Raw genomic sequence first — 21,220 nt, 5'->3', positions numbered from 1 at the left:
AGCACACTTACGACTTCAGCCTCTTCCGTGACTCCTGGTTGGCAATCGGCCCTTTTATTACCACGGTGCAGAAAGACAGCAGGGCTCAGGACTTGTAATGTTACATACCCATGGTCACAGTTACCCTGGTTATAGCTCCCAACAGAAGAATGGAGGTTGTTTCACTGGCAGCAGAGACAATAAAGCAGGAAAAGAAGCTCCTTCTTCTTCCCTCTTTCCCAGTATTTAGTTTCCCTGGCTGATAGCTTTTTTGGAGTTATTCTCTGCTTTGTAAGGGTATGAGACAATTTATCCTGGACTATAAAGTAATGGCCTATCGATTTCAGAGAGAGAAAAAGCTACACTAGACACCAGACCTCAGTATCGGTGAGGAATTTAGTCTGGAAGAGCCAGTGCTATTCTAGTGACCCTACCTGGGACCCCTGAGGCATGAATGGACAGGCATCTTTGGAAGGGAGTTCGGTGTTTCTCTACACAGTAACCTCAATAAACCACAACCTAACATCACTGTGCAATTAGTCATCAGGGGACTTCGGTTACTGAAAGTGCCAAGGGAGAAGCTATAAAGTATTACCTAACTCAGACCCCATCCCCCGGTTCCCTTTGGTGTTAATTATTCAGCCTCAGAACTGGGATGGTGACACACTTCTTTCCCAACTGCACAGGCCAAGCACGCAGCTTGCTGTAACGCTGGGGCTGGGTCAGCATAGGAGGGAAGGAGGCAGAGGGCACCTAAAATCCCCGATATATGGCATCATTCCAGGCAGAAAAGGGCATCAACCCCGACACCAGGGGCAAGAGGCCCACGTGGGCAGCCTAGGGCCACAGCCAGCAATCCCCAGGCCGAATGCCCATTCCCTCATCAAAAGGCCCAGATCTTCAGGGAGCGATCGATGTCTCATTAGAAAAGAGATGCACTGATCCCCACTCTCTCCCTTTCTGCAGGACGGGCTGGGGCCCTCTGGTGTGCTGGGCCCTGGGGCTCCCAGGAGTCTGTCTCCCAGGCACGGCTGGGCTGCTCAGGGCACTGCCTTTGCCCGGAGGGGAGGCCGGGGGAGGGCCAGGCCCATGTTTAAAGGCAGCTCTCAGAAGGAACACATTTTATAAAAAACTTCCACTCCACAGAACAGAAAGGAGCCTTGTTTTCCCTGTGATAGAAGGCAAACAGATTGTAAAATATTGTGTGAAAACATAAAGGAAGCAGATAAATGTTGAACAGAAATACAATCATCCTTCCAAGAGGAAAACCAGAATCACCATTCCCTAGGAAGACCTTATGAGTAAAAATAGTCATAAGGAAAGCAGCTCTCCTCATCTGCCTTAGATTCTAACTGCTCGGTGGTGGCTCAATGTGTGCACGTGTTTATCCGACCCCATCAAGGCCTGAAAGAACAGAGGGAGCACATTTCGGGGGGAGACCAGCTACTGAGCTGAATGACACTGACGTTGGGTACAAGTCTCCTGGATTTCAGCGCAGCTCCCGTTCTTACATTGTTTAAAGTAAGACGTTTTAGTTCATGTCTGAGCTTTGTGTACATGCTGATGCTCTTCTAAGTTGGAAAACACACCAGATTAAGCAAAACTTTTGAAAGGCAAAGGAAACGTACAGCTGAAGGGAATTACAGCTAGCACTCTGCAGTTACTAGGCAACAGGCCAACTAACAATAAATCTGAGGGTGCCCTGTCCCATCAGTGGCTTTTCCTTAAGAGGGAGAAGATCCCTTGTTTCCCCGTCCTTGCCTAATAAATACACTGGAAATGAGGCTGTGGATGCAAGGAAAATGACACAGGGAGACCAAACGATGAGGTCTGTCCTAAAAATATCTGTGGATGCTGTCATCTGGTCTCTGGTGAGAGTAGGTCCCTCTGTAATCTTGGCGTCTGTGCAGGAGACAAGTTTCTGCCTAATTATCACCACTACATCACATGATGTTCTAAGAAAGGGCAACGCCTCCAAAATCTGTCCACAAAACATAACCACCCCAATCAACTTCAATCTGGGAATAAAACATCAATGTTCCCACTGCTGTCCTCCCACGACGTAACTCCACGGTGACAAATGCGGATTCTTCGGTAGTGTTTTTTATCCTCTTGGCAGGGAACAGGACCCCAATACTGAACGTGACATGGAAGGAAAAAGGGCGAGTAGGACGAAACTCTCACACTTACAAACCCATGACAGTGACCCACGGCTTCCCTAGCTACAAGTAAAAGATGTTCTGGGGCAAGTCTGCCTGAGAAACAAAATTAAGCCGCAACACCACTTTCCTCACCCTTTAAACACAAGGATGATTTAAGCCAAACTTGCAACCCCTGGGGCAAGCTGAGGACTCAATGCAGCCATTTAGGATAGAAAAGGAAATGAATCCACGTTCACTCAATTTGTCAGCGAAGCGTCACGTGGAGTTCAGAGAACAGGTGTGTGTGTCAGAGCATCAGGGTTTCCACCCCCGAGGAGAGAGCAGAGAAACGCCTGCTTGCCACCATCACTGCTTCACCCCAGAGGGCTCTAAGGGACACCCCATTCATCGTGAGCCACAGCCCTCTGCCAGCACCCACAAGGCTTTTGGAGCTGGTGCCACGCCAAGAGAAACAGCACTTTTTGCAGTCTTCGGTTAGGCAGCTATGTCTGTTTTGTGAACACCTTAAAATGGCAGCAGTTCCCTTGGAGGTCGCCTTCACAGGCAAAACATGAAGCGGCTCAAGAAAATGCGCTACTGGACTCAATACTAGCTTAATTTGGTCATTTTTTCAATATCTTCCAGGTTGGAGTGGGCGATACCGAGGAGCTAAGGAAGCCCATGAAAACCAGCCTGTGGCCACGGCCAGCAAGGGTCTGGCTGACGGAAACCCAGCCCTCAGCCTACGGTGCCGGCCAGCCACCCCCACGACTGCCAGCGAAGGGGAATTAGGAAGTACAGCCCTACAAAAATACATTTTGGCAAATCCCGTCCACTTGTCAGTTTAGACACTGAAGAACTGACAAGGTTAACAGAACAGGTCTGAGGGCTTTGGCCAGACTGGAGGCCAATTTATGTTCAGTGGAAGAGCCTCCCTAAAAGAAAGTTTCCACAAAATGCAGCCCATCAGCTCTGGTGTTTCTGATGGGCAAGGAAATGCTTATGGAGAAGATGAGAGTATTCAGGGAAGCTTCAAGTAAGCTTCTCATGGCAAATGTGATACTCAGCTATACACACTAGTAAAAAAAAAAAAAAAAGCTTCATTTGTGTAGAAGAAAAGCTTGACTTGTGCAACGATCCTTCCTGTGAACTCCCGGTAACTCCGGGGCTTTGTCAAGGCGGCAGGTGCAGCCGCCTGTGTGTGAAGGCTGGCGATGGGCCCCTGCCTCTGCAGCCTGCTTCTGGGCTGGGCAGATAAAAGAGGGGAAACAGGAGCAGCAAGTCACAGCTGACGGACAGAGAGCAGAGGTGACCTGCAAAGAGACAGTGACTTTCCTGTTGCTTAAGCGGTGGGGTCACGGATGCTTAAAATAAGGTTAAGAATGCCCCCCCTCTGTCTTTCTATGGGGGCAGGGATTACGTCAACCAATGTTCTTTGTGTATCCAGAGTGGAATATGGTGATTCACACGGCAGAAATATGTATGAATCTATCAAAGAGCAAAGTTGCAGAGATTTCATATTTTCTGAAGATTTTTAGATTTTCAAACCACATGGAATAAATAGTATGCAACTTCTTTTTTTTTTTTTTTTTTAACATTCTTTTAAACCACCATTTTTAAGACAAAAGCCTTTAAGGGACATTTGGCTTGTCCCTGGACTCGTGGTTATTTTTAACCTTAACTGTAATACCCAAAACCTTAGCGGGGGTAAGGCTCCCCGGTCCTTACCCAGGCTGGACGTCTGCACGTCAGGCGCAGTCACACTGTGTCTGCTCTGCCCTCCCCACCCGTGTGAATTGCACCCACACATCCGGTCCCACCTTCCCTAGGATGTTCCTCTACCTAACTCCTAAGCCACTCACCTGGCAACTAATGTCATAGTGCCCGGGAAGGCTCCTTTTTCATAGGGAAACACTGAGCTCCCAATATGCTGAACTCCTTGAAAGCAGAGCAAACCCTTCAGATCAAATCATAGATTTATGGAGCACCTGCTATTAAGAGCACTGTCTCAGACATGGTATTTACCCTCCAGAAGCACATACTCCAATTTACTTGATGTCCCAAGTAGCCTGGAGTTGAAATACAGAATAGGTGCACAATACATGTTGGTTGCATAAAGGAATGAACCACCTTCCTTGTGGAATAGCCCTCTTTTCTCCTCTGCCAATTCAAATACTTAACACCCTTTCAGGGCAATAGCTTCTAGAAGCATGTTAGACCGACTCACATTTGCTAAGATGTAGTCTGACTCGAACCCAGAAAGAACCTGTTGCTTATGGTTCAAAACCTAGAATTAATGCCTTTTTGGGGGTGGGTGGTTTCCAATCAAGTATCTAAAACTCACATTTCCTGTAAGATGAAACCTCCTAAGGATCAATACAGGCACAATTTTAACATTCCACTAACTGAAAAGTTAATAATTAAAAAAATTCAAAATAGTATTTAATAAAGAATTGACCTCCTCGCACCCTTTCTGTATCTCCCACCATGCACGTCCTTTATTACCAGCCCACAAATTAAGAGTCTTGCTTTTCTGACTCTAAATCACTGTCACCGCTAAAGGAATTCAGCATCTACAACAGGGAACTGTAGTCCAGGAGAAAATGCTCTGAGCCATAAACCAGGATATCCCAATGTTGCTGTGTGCTGGCTGTGGCCCCATCCTGTGACCCGACACTGCATTTACGGGCTGGGGTGGGGCTTAGGGGGGCACAGCCACCCCTTCAGGCTCGGATGCCCTAGAGCCCTTGGGGCTGGGTGCAAGTGTGGCTGTCAGGCACCAGCCCACATGGGGTCCCACTACCAAGTTTCCTGCTTTAGACTGACAAAGTTTTGAAGACCATCTAATTTTTCCAAGAGATTCTGAAATTGAACACACAACAGCAGCTATTTCAGTTCCACAAAGAATCCCCTCGTCCCCCTGTAAGGTACGACCAGGACACGCAGATGACACAGGTGGCTGCCAAGAAGCAACCAACACACCAGTGTAACAAAGGAAGGAAACCAAGAAGGAACTGAAAGGAGAAACTCAAGGGTGGCTCAAGACTGCCAGCGAGACAAAGGGCCATCCCGCTGTCAGCGGACAGGTAACTCGGCACTTTGTACGGCAGGAATGGCCCTCACTGCCGGCTCAGCCTAACCAGCACGGCGGTGGGAAGCGCCTGGTGGGAAGTGCCTGGAGGGCGCTGCCAGGGGCCCCCCACCCCAGCCAGCACAGCAACATGAGCGAGGGAACTTGGCAGGGAGCGCTCTGGCCTGAGGCACTCAGCTGGCAGGCAAAAGGGATCCCTTCCCACAGGTCTATCAGTCAACACATACATTCTGATTACTTATAGATATGTTAGACTGTATTGTTTTCTGATCATTGCTGAATGTCCAAACGACCAAAGGAAGTTCCAAGCCATTACAGTGGCATGGATACAAATGGAGGCCCCGTGGAAATTAATTTATTAAAATTTCAACCACAGAACCTCTAAGCCTTCAATTCTTGGCCATTCATGTCCCCTGACAAGTCAAATAAAACACTCCACACAGACGTGAATACTTAAAAAAAAAAAAAAAATCTTACGGTCCAAACTTTTTTCATCAGAGACAAAAGAGGAGAAAGAGAAGTAGGAGGGGAAGGGATGGGGGGGGGGGGGAGAGGACATGACATACTGATATGCAAACCCTCAATCAAGCCAAGACTGGCAATTCAAGTTGCATCCTTCAGAAACACTGGAATTACCTCTGAGGCCTTCATGACTAAGTAATTCTCATCATTCAGTACATGAATGTTATAGATTTTAGCAAAAAGGAGGTTATTAAAAAACAAAAACGTAAAATCTAGAATTACAGAGTTAGATCCCATCTATGACGGGGAAGAGAAAGAAATCAAACAAAACACCCGTACCCAGGAGCACCGGCGCTCTTTACAGAGGGTGTGTTTGTTTCAGGCTCAGGCCCACTTCTCTGACATCTTGAGTCAAATCCTTTTTCTTCAAGAAACCACAGGACCAGTGTTGTACGGGCTTAGCCCCTAAAGAAACCCTGCCCTAGAGCACTGCTGAGAAAAGGCAACACCCCTTGAGGACTATGGATTTTTTGCCTTTTCCCCCCCTTGATTCTTACCGAGTTTTTTGCCTGCCCTTGTCATATATCAAGCGCTTCTCAGCCATGGAGTGGGTCCTACTCTTGGATGAGCTGCCTGGCAAAATGGTGGGCCCTACACTGATTGGTACAAGTGCTTGAGAACAGCCTGAATTCATTAAACAAAACTTATTTGTTGAATACTGGCAGTGAGCTGGACACAGGGGGTAGAGGTAAATAAGGGGTCTCCCCTCTAAGGAATGCACGGCCTGGTTGGGAAGCTGGTGCGATGGTGACCATCTGTTATGGAGGAAGTGAGCGCCTTACACAGAAGGTTGGAGCAAAGGACCCAAGGGTGTATGGACACCTTACATGCTTGATTTTCTGGGAAAATGTTGCTTTCCAATGTCCTATTCCATTATCACACGGTGTCTTTATTTGGTGGATAAAAACAGGCCCTACTCCAGTAGCTCCATACTAATAGGGCAGAGTTCAGACTAAATCCAGATGCTGGTTTCTGTTAAAAGCCCTCAGGACGCTTGCTTTAGTTTCTGCTCGAGTTCTAGAGCTGGTGCATCCCACTTGGACAGGAGCCAGCCACCCACTTCAGCGTGCTGTCCCTGGAGCTCTGCTCTGCAACGTTATTTATAAGATGTTGAATATTGAGCATTATGAACACTCTAAAAAGAAGCATTTAATGGGACCTTGAAGTTTACAAGAATTTCCAGTAGTAATTCTGATGATTTTCACTCATTTATTTATGCTCCACATAAATAATGCTCTGTGGCCAAAGAGACCTTTCAGAAAGCCACTTAGAAATGCACCTTAAAGCGAGAGTCACTCCAGCTCTGCCCCCATGCTTAGCAGGCTGGCCAGAGGTGACCACAGGTGGCATTAGAAAAACTAACAGACCCAAGAAGAACAGCCTTAGTGCTGGAAGTCATTGCTTTCCAGGGCAAAGAACGTACGTAAGGAGTGTACCCGCCTCTGCACAGAAAACCCCTTTTCACAGCTGTGTCAATTTTCCTTTACTGTTGTCAACACTAAAATGATCCAGACAGCCATTTGCTCCAGGAATGACACTTCAGACTTCAGCCTGTTTAAAAGGTAAGAATAAAAAGCCTCGCAGATACAGAATTCTTGAGGCTGGTGTATTATAACCAAAGTCTAGTCACGAGTGCCAGTAATAGAGTATATTCTCCGTGCAGTACGTACAGATTCATATTTACCAGATGCCATGATCCCTAACACAGAAATAGCTACATCTAGAAAAAAACATGACATGAATAGCCTATATAGTATTTGTGTAGAATTAGTCCTGTCCGCCAACATGAATATTTAAAGACATAGTAGAATCATAGCATTCAAACATCAGTCCAACAAGTATCAAAGATTTGTTCCTTTTGGGACATGGCCTAAATATAAATCTTAACGGCCTCCAACACTGGAGCCCGCTGTTTCCACACCAGTTTACCACTGTTTCTTTATAGTTCACATATCTCTTATGAGGGCCATTTCAGACAGAATGTTAGCTTTCAGGTTTAAAATTATACATACACTGTCCTTTTAAACCCCTATGATTCCTTTCCCTTTAGACAGAGCAGAAGCCTACTATTCTGAGATTCATTAGGGATGTGGCCAGGGGGAGAAACAGAAAGAGGGCTTTTCCTGGATGATGTTTTCCAATCCTTACCATCAAGTAGTTTAAAACAAAACTAAATGCTGGGCTGCTCCCTAGTGGGGTCTCCAAATGCCAAAGATGAAGATGAATGAAAGAGTATCTTGTAACATCAAAGTTATAGTGAGACTGACGCTGCTTTCCCTCTGAGGAGACACGTGTCAAACTCAGGAGGGCTTCCTGGAGGCGCAGCCTCGCAGCCTCCACACTCGCTCACCACACACATCTCTGCTGCCAATGTCAAGTACATTTCTGCACCAAGGTTCTGCATGCCCGAGAGGAGACAGTGTCCTTCACACACCAGTAGCTGACACAAAAGGGTATGGTTCTTTTTTTCTTTTCCCGATAGACCCATTGGTCAAAGGATTTCACGCATGGTCGAAAATGAATGCCATGTGTGAAACACGCAGCCTGCCAGAGAAGCCCCTCACCACAGCTCTCCAGCACGGCTGTGTCAGAGGGACAGGGCTTCTCCATTAACTCCAAACGAGGTGGTTCTGATTCAGGGTCACATGACCTTCAGTTAGCAAGCCAGGAAGTAAGTCAGGAGAATACCATGATTACTGTTGCTTTGTTTCGTTTTTTTGTTTTTTAAAAAAGCCAAACCAAGAAAGTCATTCCAGAACTCTCAGGAAGCTGGGGTGCTTCATTTGGGAGAAGTGCGGTCTAACACTATGACCTCAGACCCATTTTGGGAATTTAGGAGAGTCTTCAATAAAGTGACAGCCGCAGGTAAATTTAAAAGTACAGAATGTACTTCAGGCCACACGTGCTCCCGGCTATTTAGAGTAGCAATTCATTCCAAAGCAAAATGGAAATCCGAAACCCAGAAACCAGACTCCCTCAAAGCCCCCCACTGTCTTTACCATATTTCTTCTCTTGCTCTGGTCATACATACTGTGCTAGTTTACTCTGGTGGCTTTTCATTTTTAACTTAAGAAATATCATCTCAAAATTACCTCCCCCAGTGGGGTTGGCCAGTTAGATCAGTTAGTTAGAGCATGGTGCTGGTAGCGCCAAGGTTGCCGGTTGGATCCCCGCGTGGTCCACTGTGAGCTGCACCCTCCTTAAAAAAAAACAACTACCCCTCCCCAAAATGTTCTTAGAAAAAGGTGATTAAATGATCCTAAGGTGTCATTAGGTTATAATAAAATGTGCTATCCCAAAAGTAGTTCTTTATTATCAAAACAATAATTCACTAATGTTTAAAAAACTTAAGTATTTAAATCTCCCTTAAAATATTATTATACAACCTTTTAGAATTACATACACAAGAGAAGGTCCGGCATTCAACTCAAAGGAAAACCTACCGTGGAAAAATAAGACAAAAAAGGATAGTACATTTTCTTCTGAACTTACTTTCTTCAATGGACTAGAAAGTGGCCTCCTTACAACTATGCCAAAATTAAAACTTACTGTGTCTTTAGAAGCCACAATTGCATTCCTCTTCTTAAAGGAAGACAAACTGTTTATTCTTCTAAAAGCCAAATATCTATATTTCTCAAGGCAAGTCTCCGCCAGTCCGACTTCTGGCATAATACTAAACTGCCTGGCACGGAAGTGCGTCACCGTATTTAGCTTCCATTACAGTCTTTTTACCATCTCGAGGGCTATTAAATGACTGAAAACAGATGTCTGAGTTCCATTAAGGGCCTGCTATGCCTGGGAAAGCTGAGAAGCTTTCGCATCACAACACTCTTGACATTCCCTTTTCTACAACTCCTCATGAGCTGGAGAGAGCGCACCATAGGAGACCCTTGTAATTTCTTCACCAGGGCAGAGGGTTAAACAAGGCTCAGGTTTTTACGCTTTGAATCCCATTTCGCTTTTACACCATTTAAAGAAGGGTGTAAGTAGCTTGCTGAGATTAAAAAAGAAAAAGAAAAAGAAAAAAGGAGCAAGGGCATCACAGAGCAGAGCCACTGAATGGGAGTGTCTGGGGGTACAAACCGGTTCGCAGAAAACCCGTGCCTGTCTTACTTCTTGAGGAGGAGAATCCCACAGCAAGCTTGTCTATTACCTGCCCCCCTGGCTCCGGTGCAGAGCACTTTCCAGTTTTCACTATCTGGATAAAATTAGGAAGCATTATTACGGTTCAAGCCATTCATGAAATATGGATTCTGGGTCCAGCTGCGTGACCGTGGGTCGGGGCTCCCTGCTCCCTCATCTGTAGGTCAGTGTGTTTACCTAATTACACTGGACACATGAGCCCACTGCAGTTTCCAAAGCTCTTTCACAGACTTGAATGCCTTTGATTCTTGTGCTAACGCTGTGAAGGAACAGGGGCTTTTACCCCATGTCATAAATCCAGACACTAAGGCTCGGGGGCTAAGCGACACCCTCTCAATAGCAGGCAGAAAGGAGCAGTGGGACGGGACACTCAGCTTCTGATCCCCACCAAATGCTTTTCTTACTACATCATGTTGCGTGATCTTTCTGGTTCCAACAGTATTAAAATGCCACAACATAAAACATCTCTGTCACTATGCAGAGCCCATGTCACTGTTTGGAACCTGCCATCATTTATACACTGGGAACAAGAAACATATGAGTAAGTGCTCTCACATAAAAACTTCTGTTTACAATTTAAATCTTTTGCTGCTCTGCTCTTTATTGGATGTTGGATGCTAACTAATAAGGACGTTTAGTACTACAGTGAAGAATCCAACAGATCTTGCTTCTGTTGGAAATACTCCTGTATGAAAGAGTCCAGAATACATAGTCTACAGTTACATTAGGAGCGCCTTCCAATTGTTACTTCAGTGGAAAAAAAGATGAAGAAACAGTAACATCAAAGATCGGCCATGGCAGTGCTGGACCCAAGAGTCTAAGAAAGTCCTTTGGCTGGATTCTTAACCTTGAAGTTTGTGTGACCTCAGGTCCCCTTTCCTCTCCTTCCCTTCCATCTCATTCACCCATCGAATATGGGGGCTCGCGTCATACACCAGCAAGGGTGACTGGATACAGAGAAGAATGACATCTCCGAATGTGTGTGTTCTTTTTACGGCCAATAAAATTCCTGAGCTGTCAGCACGTTGTGGGGAGGGGCACCTGACAGCCCTATTTGCTTTGCAGGTAAAACCTGGAGATACACTGCTTGGGGGCCACGTTACTGGCACCACCGCTCCCTGGTTCTGTTTCTCAATGTGGACTAAAGTTCAAAGTAAAGACCAGACAGCCGCCCCCCCGCCACCCCGGCCACCCCCACTTTGGTACGATTAGCCATAGCCTTGGGCACTGACCTGCTTTGCCCACTTCCCCTTTCCTCAGTGATCCTTCAGCCTGGCACCCAGCTCTGAGATGAGGCCTGCTTAGCACCAGTGAAGTTCCCCACGTTCAAACCAACAACGTTCTGTGTGGAGATGAGGGAATCAAAGTTAAAATCCAACCCATCCGCATCCATGAGTTCACTCCGGATAATGGACTCCATGTCACATTCCAAGCTGCCATTGAATATGTCCAGGTCCAAGTCGCTGGGGAACTTGTCGTGGCCCATGACGGAAAGGTTCGCACTAGTGGAGTACAGGGAGGAGCCTGAGAGCGTGTCCGAGAGCGTTTGCATAGACTGGCTGCCGGGAGACTGCTGCTGGTGTTTGGCGGCCCCAAGGCTGCTGGCGTCGCTCAAGCCCATGCTGCTGACAGAATTCGACAAGGCACGGCTGCCACCGAGAGCGCCCTGGCTTTGGTGCTGGTGGTGGAGCAAGTTCTGATTGACCAAACTGCCCTGGTTGGGCTGGGCGGCGAAGGACATCATGGGGTCGCTGCGAAGCATCACGTTCCGGCGGGAGCTCTGCGCGGACACGGCAGTGCTGGCCTGGGACATCAAGGGGTCCGACTGGGTCATCATGACGTCGCTGTGGCTGAGGGAGTCCGACGTGAGCAGGTCTTGGAGTGTCTGGGTGCCGTAGTGAGACATGGAAGAGAAGGTGGCGGGCTTGTTCTCCTGGATGGTCTGCATGGGAGACTGGCGCAGGGAGGTGAGCGACGAGGGTCCAAACACCGTGCTGGTGAAGGAGCTGGTGGGAGAGCCCAGGCCGGAGCCCTTGGGGGTGTACGGGAAGCTGGAGCTCCGTGGCATGAGCCCCCCTGTGGGCGACGGCTGGGACGATGGCAGCGCGATGTTATCCAGCAGGTCGTCCATGAGGTTGTCCGCCAGCCCGTCGTTCAGATTCATGGTGCCCGCCATGTCGGTGAGCCGCGGCAGCTCCACGGTGCACGGCTTGCTCACGGAGGGGGAAAGGCTGGCCGCGCTGCTGTACAGCATGGGCGACAGCGGGGCGTCGTCGTCCTGGACGTCGTCCAGCTCCGTGCTGGCCAGGATGGGGGACAGGCGGCCGCTGACCGTGCTGGCATTGGAATTGGTGCGCGAACGGAAGTCCGTCCACGCGTCCAGCTCGTCGCTGCTGCGCGATGTGGGGCTGCCGGGCCACTTGGAGAGCTGGGAGGGGCTGTCGTCGGCGGCCTCGGGTGCTGTCTGCAGGGCGGCCTTCTTCTTGGCCGCGCGACTGCGGCTCTTGGTGTACTTGTTGCTGTTGTCCATGGACACGGCCCGCCGACGGGGCGCCTTCCCGCTCTTCCCTCCGTCGGGGTTGATGATCCACCAAGAGCTCTTGCCGGTCCCTTCATTCTGGACCCGCATGAAGCGGCTGTGCAGAGACAGGTTGTGCCGGATGGAATTCTGCGGAGAGAGAAGGGAAATGTGGAATATGAGCCAGAAGGGTCCAAATACCGTGTACCAAGAAAAAATACTAGGTTGGTGCAAAAGTAACTGCGGTTTAAAAATAATTGCAAAAACAGCCATGACTTACAATAGTTAATCAGACTCATTCTGAAAGCCTGCTCAATTTCGAGGCTTAAAAAAAAAAAAAAAAAAAGACCAACACCTGCACGACACCCTTTGGCTTGGCACTAAATGACAACATTGCAAATGGCAGGTTTCCTACCTAGTAGGTGGGAGATGGTTTCATGTCCAGGAACGCTGGGAATGTGTAAGCTCACTGACACTGTTTTTCCCAAATTCCTAAATTCTGTCATCCTTTCTGTAATTGCACTGCCTATACTGAAGTTCACATCTATAATTTATTACCACACCACCTACGCCTGCACTTTGCAACAAACCTCCCTGGCTCTCTAAGGGTAATTCATCACCTGGGGGCCTATTTTATTCTCTCTGTTCCCCTCCTCTGCTAGTATAGAGGCAGCACCTACCTTTTCTTAACCTCTTCTATGAACTCAGAGCAGGTGTGAATTTTTACCTCTGACTCCCTCTCCTCCAGCCACAACTTCACACCTGACAGGCATGCGAGAAAAAGGGTGGAGTAGGATTTGCTGAGTTGACAGAAGGAGGCAAGTCTCCCATTCAGAAAAATTCCAAGTAAGTTATACAGATATTCCCCCCTTGAGGCAAAGTGGTCTGAGCACAGTAACGTCCTTCCAAAGAAAACAGTATGAAAAGGGAAAAAAAGAGTAACTTTATAGTGTAGAAACCTGATAAATATTATCTCAGTCAGGTGATCAACGGCACCGTCAACAGGGGTAAGTCATGCTGATAATATCTACTCTCGACATGATGTGATGAAAATGGCACCTTTCTCTGTGGTCTTCCATCCAGAACCCATCACCCCAGTCTAATCATGAGAAAAACATCAGACAAATTCCAATTAAGGGACATTGAACAAATGTCTGTTCAGTATTCCTCAAAACTGTCACAGCCACTAGGAACGTAAGAAAGCCTGATGACTAAATGTAATGTGGTCCTGGGCGGGGATGCTGCAACAGAAAAGGGACATTAGATATAAATGAGGGAAATCTGAATGAAGCATGGACTTTAACGATAACGGATTGATGAGTTGTATTCATTAGTTGTGACCAACGTACCAAATATAAGATGTTAACAACCAGGGAAACTTGATGTTGGGTATGTGAAAACTCTGTACCAGTTTTGCAACTCTTCTGTAAATCGAAAGAGATGCTAAATTTAAAGTTTTGTTTTTTAAAGAGAAATTGGGCCCACTATCCTCCAAACGCCAATGATGATAGCCATCTTGCTTGGTAGATAAGCCCAGGTGACAGGGATGCCCCAGATGCAGTTTTATCTCTGCCACTGGCCGACCATGTGACCTTGAGCAAATGATTTCATCTGCCTGCAGCAACTTCAGTTCTCCATCTTGATGAGAGCCATAGTAACATCCAAACCGTCCCTCCCTGTCGGATGACGTCAGGATGACAGACGATAATATGTACCTCAGGAGCCTATCACACTATCAAGGCAGGGTGTTCTTACTGCTATTATCAGGTACAGAGTCCACCCGGTGGTGAGAGCTCACCGCCTGGGGCGGGCTCACTCTAACCTGTGAAACGCCTCCTGGGCAGTAAGAGAGGAGTTCGTGGTATTCTCCACATCTGGAACCACACCGCAGGCCAGATGAATTTGTATTTGCAAGTTCAAGACAAAAGATATTGCCTGGTGCTGTATATTAAATACAAACAATGCTAAATGTTACCCTAGTTTTTAAAAAATTGGCGATCACCAACTGTATTTATGTAGAAGATACAAATACATGTGTTCTACCAAATGTTTTCAAAACCTAGCAAGTCAGCAGGCTTTTCTCGTAAGCGAGCCCATAATACAGTGGTTCCCGTATATATGTGCCTATGCGAGGAGGGCTTACAGTTTAGGCTGAGCAATGAGCAGGAGCAGCCATGGTTCAGAATTCGGCATTTCTACCATGGCCATAAAGACGCACTGGGGGGAAGAAAACAGGCAACACGCTGAGCACCTGATGAGGCAAACGTTGCCCAAGAGACTATATATCCTGCTTTCCTTTTACTCTTATGGTTTTTAAGAGAATAATGACATCTCTACTAACGGTTCAGATATTCCATTTCTTTAAAAAGGAAAACACTCTCTCAATAAGTAGATATGAAGCAGGCTCTTAAAACTCACTCTGCAAACCTGGGTTCAAAAATCAGGCAGGTGCAAGTTGGTTCTACTATTAAGTACTCAGATGACCAGATATATTAAATAAAAACTTAAATTCAAGCCTCCTGGTGAAAAAAACAGGAAGGTCCTAAGGCTATGAGGGAGCAACGTGGACACTGGCCCAATTACCCTACCCTGGCCAGTTTGAAAAGAGTCCATACCGACACCCAGAATTAAAGACCAATTACAGGTATCCAATTATCCCCCCATTAAAAAGCATGTAGGGAACAACATTTTTTTGAAATGCATGTTTAGTTTCACCAGTTTCCAAATCAACTGAGAGGAAAAAAAATGAAACACTTTATAGACCTCCAAAATGCCTTATTTAGGTTTTCTAACGGTCATCTATTACTGCAATTCTAAACTCCAACAATATATGTGTGTAATTTTATAAAATTACAAGCTACAATTGGTTAACCTTTGGAGACAGAAATGAAGCTTCTGTGAGGGCATGTGGTAAAGGGGCTGGGGTAGCCCCACCTAGGGCCAGACCACAGGGTGTCAGGGCCCAGCTCTCTAATTGTGAGGGTGAAGAAATGAGAGCCTGACCACAGCACTGTCAGCTACCAGGTCGCAGGTTTTAGACGCACTGTCTACAATCCTCACAATAAACATGCACAGTGGGTACCAGCGTGCTCATCATAGATGCAATGGCCCAGGCTCAGAGACATTAAATAACTTACACAAGGGCACGCAGTTAGTGTCTGTAAGAACCCAAACCGAAGTTTGTTTTCCCAACTCTAATCAATGCTTTCACTACCTTTCACAGGTCTATCACCAAATTATTTAGAAGTCATATCATTTAACCCATCTGTGCTAACATTTAAAGAAAGAAACATTTAAGAAAAGATACAAAACCACAGTATTATTACTGTAATTTTGTTCATGAAATAGGGGTAATAATTTGGTAGATCTTTCCTAATTTCTTCTTTTTTTAAAAATTTAAAATAAAGTCTCTTAGAAGAGTAAACCTGAAAGTGAAGGCTTATTCTCGAGCCCATGTTTGTGTTTCTTTCCGAGGGGCCTCATTCTGAGAATCAGATAGTGGTTACCACACAAACCAGTGTTAACTACCCTTAGTTCTGAAACAAAACCCAACTCATTAAATGGGTGAATAGCTTTAGTCTCAAATCTTTGCTCAACTCTTCATTTTAGAGCTTATTAGTAGCAGAATACATTCCCTAAGGCGTATGTACCTACACCACACGCAGACAGGTTTTTCCAGTTCCATTACTAAGACAACACAAACAACCCTACGCCACCACCATCCTCTCAGCTTCCTCTCTCAGCAGCCTGCTGTCCATACAGGCTGGCCAGCCTTCCATTTATAAAACCCACAGTCTGAAAGTGGGACACTGACGAAGACCCATAAGACGGCCACTCTGTCCATTTCCAGTTCACACGCCTCCTCACCCTGCCAGAGTCGGATGCCAGAAACGTATCCTGGTTTTCTTCACAGGTCATGGTTTGAGTCACGAACTTCTCTACTTAAATTTTGGTGAAGCATGAACAGGTAAATAAATACTAGATAAAATGTCAGAACTGCAGTATTTCCACACACCTTCCCTGACAACAAAAGTTAATGATGAAATGATTTCTGTAAGATTTCAAACCACCCCTCCCTCAGTTCAATCCCAGGAGTGAAGAAATTGGATTTATAATAACAGACGAGCCAAATGTAAAATCCTCTTATGATTTGTAGTTTGGTTCTTTAAAGATCTCTCCATTAGGACCTGTAAATTAGTTTCCAATTTACTGTATTTTAAACTACAAAACTCCCATTAAAAATATTCTAGGGTTTTCCACTAATTCATGTTATACCAAGTAGTCTACATTTCTAAGATTTTACATTAGTTTGGGGGTTGGGAGCTGAAGGTAAAGGAGGAATGCTTTGTTAGGACTAAGTGATTTTTCTAATCACAGGTAAATAAATACACCTTTTGAAATACCTGTGAGACAGGCCAATGTTAATTGGCTGAATTAACAGGGACGTACTTTCCTCAAGGCAAGGTGATAAAGTAAATATTACCAACCAAGACTCCCACGGCTGGAGCTCAGGCCTGTCTGTCATCACGTGTACATACTGAAGGAGCCAAGACACGACCATAATCCCAACCCCGAAACCATGCGAAGAGTTCTGGTTACTGAAATCAACTATTAAAAAATCCAGATACTGAGGAATTCCAGGAAAGAAAACATCTATAGGAAGAAACTTTATCATCAGGGACAAATATACCAGTTTTTCTCCAACTTGGTCCCAAAGATTTAGAGAACACTTAAAGCAACTCTATCACAATATGCCTGAAGGGAGAGGAAAGGTAAGAAGACTCTTCTCATTTTTAGGTCAATCTTCTCTTTTACCCGCAGACCTATGTCCTGTGTGACGGCGGCTGTAGTTAGGGGCCCAGTCCCTCCAGGAGGCCCGTGCATCGGTGTGTGGAGGAGGCAGCACGCGGGCACGCACCTTTCACACGTGTGCTGACGTGGTCACGTGGACCGCAGCCTGGCGGTCCAAGCGACGAACTCTGCACAAAGGTAACTACTTAGCAGAATCTGACAGTTCTTTTTCTTGCAGTCCTGAAGACAGTTTCCTACTGTGAGATGCATTTACTGCTGACTGCTGGTGCTGAAGTGGTCACTACACTTATGCCAGCTAGGTATGAAGACAGAGGGACCCGCACAGATGAGGGAAGGTGCTGGAAGGAAAAGGTCTTCCACCTGTACTTTACAAAGTGGATAATTCACACATGCACTTTAAGGGGGCCAGTGGCGGGGGCGGCGTGATGCTGAAGGGAGGACCACAGGCTTTGATTGATGTCACCCAGCTCCAACATGGAATCCTGGCCCTGGAATTTGTCTGGAGACCTTGGGCAACTGACTTACCTTCGGTCGCCCCTTTCATAATATAGGGATACAAAGACCCTCTCTGCCATGCTCTAGAATCTCTGAGAAGATGAAAGGACATTACGCACGCACAGTACGCACCAGAGTGCCCATCACAAAGAGGTTCAACTGTCAGATCCCACATACGGGAGCCATGACATCACAAATGTTCACTTACTGTTTTCTAAGCACCAGACACTTCAAGCCAAAAGGTGAGAGGGTGGCTCCTTCCAGGAAAAGATTTCAAACTCTTAAAAGTGTTTCCAAGGTGCTGTGCCAGTCAGGAGTAACTGGTAATGTCTTAACTGTTGCTACCCTGTGTCTGCTTCAGCCCCTTCCAACCGTGTTTACCTTGAGCAGACTGTCCCCTAACCCAGACACCAGCTGCGTGTGCTTCCCCTGGAACACAGAGAGGGTTTTGTCTGGAGTAACATGTGGTATCAATTTATCTTTCTCAGCAATGGCAACAAGGAATCCACTGACTTTAAAAATAAAAAGGGGAGTTGTGTAATTTAACTCTTAAAGGCCCCTGCTTTTTTTTTTCTCTCTCTCATCTCAAAAGCAGCAAATCAGACTTGCGGTTGTCCACTCCCCAGCCAGGCTCCCTGCTTCCCACAGGCCGACTGCACCAGCCGCCCACACTAGAAAACCTGGTCCTTAGGAGGACGAGCTGCAAAGGGCCGCCTGTAAATGCAGTCCTCCCCCACCTGGCATGCAGCACCAGCGTCTCAGGTAGGTCTCCCTGCTCTGACTGGGGGACACTGACAACTCAGAATGAGACCGCCAGACACCTAAATTCTCCTACGTGCCTCTGCTGAACTGCAGAAAAGTCACACGAAAAGTCCAATGAAAACAACAAGTCATGGGAAACCCAGAGGGCTGTGTGCCACGGCAGAGCAACCCACAGGTACAGCTTCGGGAGTGGGCCTGGGAGGCTGTGTTTGATTTGTGATGGCAGGTTCTTTCAAGGGCAGTTCTCTGGATGAAGCCCTGATTTCTCTTAAGTATTAATTCTTCACCCTGGCTGCCCATTAGACTCACCAGGGGAGACTTTTGTTAAACACTCTCACCCCGCACTCCTAGAGATTCTGATTCAATTGTCGAGGAGAAGGCCTGGGGACAGGTATATTGTTAAAGCTCCCCAGATTATTCTAATGTGCAATTAGAGCTGAGAACCACTGAAATTTCCCTGGCACGTTCCCACTGACTGAGAGTCTGATTCTAATCCCTAATTCCACTCTCCCCAGGTCTGGTGCCACAGCACAACTCATGTTCAACTCCAATTTTCTGCCGTTTAGAAGATAAGGATGAGAATAAGGACCATGGATTAAGGCTGTGATCACATGTGCAGAATCAAATGGAGAGCTGGAACAACTTTTCAGATCACTGGGGTCCAGATAGCTCTTAAAAAAACAAAGGCAAGGGGAGGGGGAAAGGTCCTTGACCTTGCACTGTCTTGTACAGTCACCTGTTCTGCCCTGTGTCACCTCCCCACTCAGCATGCTAGGCATGGGCAGAAAGGAGGACACGGGGACTTAGTAAGGGGACGTCCGCAAAGGAGGGCTGAGTAGGCTGAGGTGGGAGGGGCGGGACGTCACCGGCCGCTGTAACTTTCAGAAGCCTCCCGGATTAGCACGCAATCTCACACCATCCCTTGTATAAACTGTCCTTCAAGCAAAATTTTTACCCAAAAGATTGGGTAAAAATAACCAACAAAAAAGCCATACCCCAACCCTGAGGAACTCAGCAGTCTCCAGTGTGAAGAATACAGCAAAGTATTACTTAGTGACCTTTCCTGAGAACCCAAGTACATATTCAGATAGCCTCAAGAACATTAATGACAACCACACAGCGTTTCTCATGCATCCACAGGACAGAACACTACACCGTCACCCTCCGTGCAGACCCTGGGGTGGACGCTGCAAAGGGCCAAGCAGCGCCCCCGTCTGAGGGAGACGTGTGAGGGCCGGTCCTTCTCATGAGACACTGCCTGCGTCTAGGTTTGAGCTCAGCTGGCTTGCCCTCTCCCACTCGATTACCTACTTTGGGGCTGGCTAACTTGTTTAAAACCAAGCCCCGAAAATAGGATGGCATGAAACAGAGACTCGAAATCAGAAAGTTATTATTCTTCACTACATGGAATAGCAGCTATAATAGCCAAACAAGCCTTTCGGACTGAGCAGAAAACTTACACACATCAAAGATTGCACAATGAACCCTGACGTGTAAGACGAGTTCCAGGCTGGCTCCGTCTTACCCTTGCCTAAAATACTACAAGTTTAAACCATTAAGGGACTTATTTAAAAAAGATGATGTTCTAAAATAAATATTGTCGGGAACTTGGCTGAAGGATTAAATTTCCAGCTAAAAACAAGAGTTCCGTTAAATTGGCTGATAATAATCCTCTACTCAGAGATCTCCTTTGAAACCTAACATTTGTTTCAAGTTTTCATGCAGTAAGCAACAGACTCTGGTCCCTCGGGAGGAGGAATACCATCATCATCACCACCACCACCACCATCATCTTGGGATCAGCATAATGAACCCATTTTCTACCCAAGCAAAATGAGCCACGAAGCTTCCTTTGGGGCAGGCAATCTGTACGGCCCCCAGCTGAAAAAGAGACCCTAGATGGGAAAAAAGTTCTCTTAAAGAGCTACCACTCTATTACAGTTTTGTTGGGTTTTCTAGTGTGGGTTTTATTTTTATATTAATTCTCTCTCGCTCTTTTTTTTTTTTTTTTTTCATTTAGCAATCTTCTGTTCAAGCTCTTCCACAGCTGTTTCTGCTCTTGGAGGGCAAGAGGGAACATTCCATTCCTCACAGCCAAACCTGCACTTCCGGCACACAGAGAACCCTGGCAGCCTTGCAACCTCTGCCCACACCCAAGCCCTGCAGCACTCTCCCCTCCCCCTACAGCCTCCTGCTTCCAACCCCACATCCTCCTCCCCAGGACTGAGGAAGCAGCAGCTGAGGGCAGGCAGTCAACGAAATCAGTCTCCAGAAAGCAAGTTAAAGCTGCAGTATTTGCCCCACCCCCTTCTCCAAGTTTCTTCCCTGATTTTTTTGAGTATGTTCCTCCTTCCCACAAGGGCTCAGAAAACACATGCTTCTTAAATTCCCTTTGAAGACCATGCGCTGCTAGCCCTATGGATGCTTCCAAGGGTTAAAAGCCATAAAATGACAGAATGTTCTTGAAACTGACGCTGCAAAGTAGAACAAAGTAGAACAGAAATAGTTTTATTAACATAATTTTCACTTAGATTAAAAAAATAATAAAGCTGCAAGTTTTTCCAATTTGAAAACATATTGTGGGTGGAAATGGAGAGAATAAAAGGGAATTGGAAAGATACATCCAGAATTCAGGAATACATCAGAGTTCAATCACTTTCATGGTATTATGTAAGTAACCAGTGCAGAACTTCAGTAAAAAGTAATGGGGGGAAATGGAAAGACTGTGAAACCAATTTAGTAACATAAGCAGCCTTT

General features: G+C 46.4%; 1 protein-coding gene across 2 annotated transcripts in view; it reads right to left on the bottom strand.

Moving 5' to 3' along the window:
* The window catches only part of FOXO3 (forkhead box O3), a 108,832-nt gene that overhangs the window by 6,602 nt on the left and 81,010 nt on the right, over positions 1 to 21,220 (bottom strand). For both annotated transcript variants that reach the window (XM_019734995.2, XM_019734993.2), the window contains exon 3: positions 11,109 to 12,544. In XM_019734995.2, the coding sequence (XP_019590554.2) occupies positions 11,144 to 12,544 (1,401 nt within the window). In that variant the 3' untranslated portion in view covers positions 11,109 to 11,143. The remainder of the gene's footprint in view (positions 1 to 11,108; positions 12,545 to 21,220) is intronic.

Source organism: Rhinolophus sinicus, linkage group LG05, assembly GCF_036562045.2.
Source record: "Rhinolophus sinicus isolate RSC01 linkage group LG05, ASM3656204v1, whole genome shotgun sequence".
NCBI classification, from domain to species: domain Eukaryota; kingdom Metazoa; phylum Chordata; class Mammalia; order Chiroptera; family Rhinolophidae; genus Rhinolophus; species Rhinolophus sinicus.
Note: the sequence above shows the minus strand (reverse complement) of the source record. Positions and strands in the feature narration are given on the sequence as shown.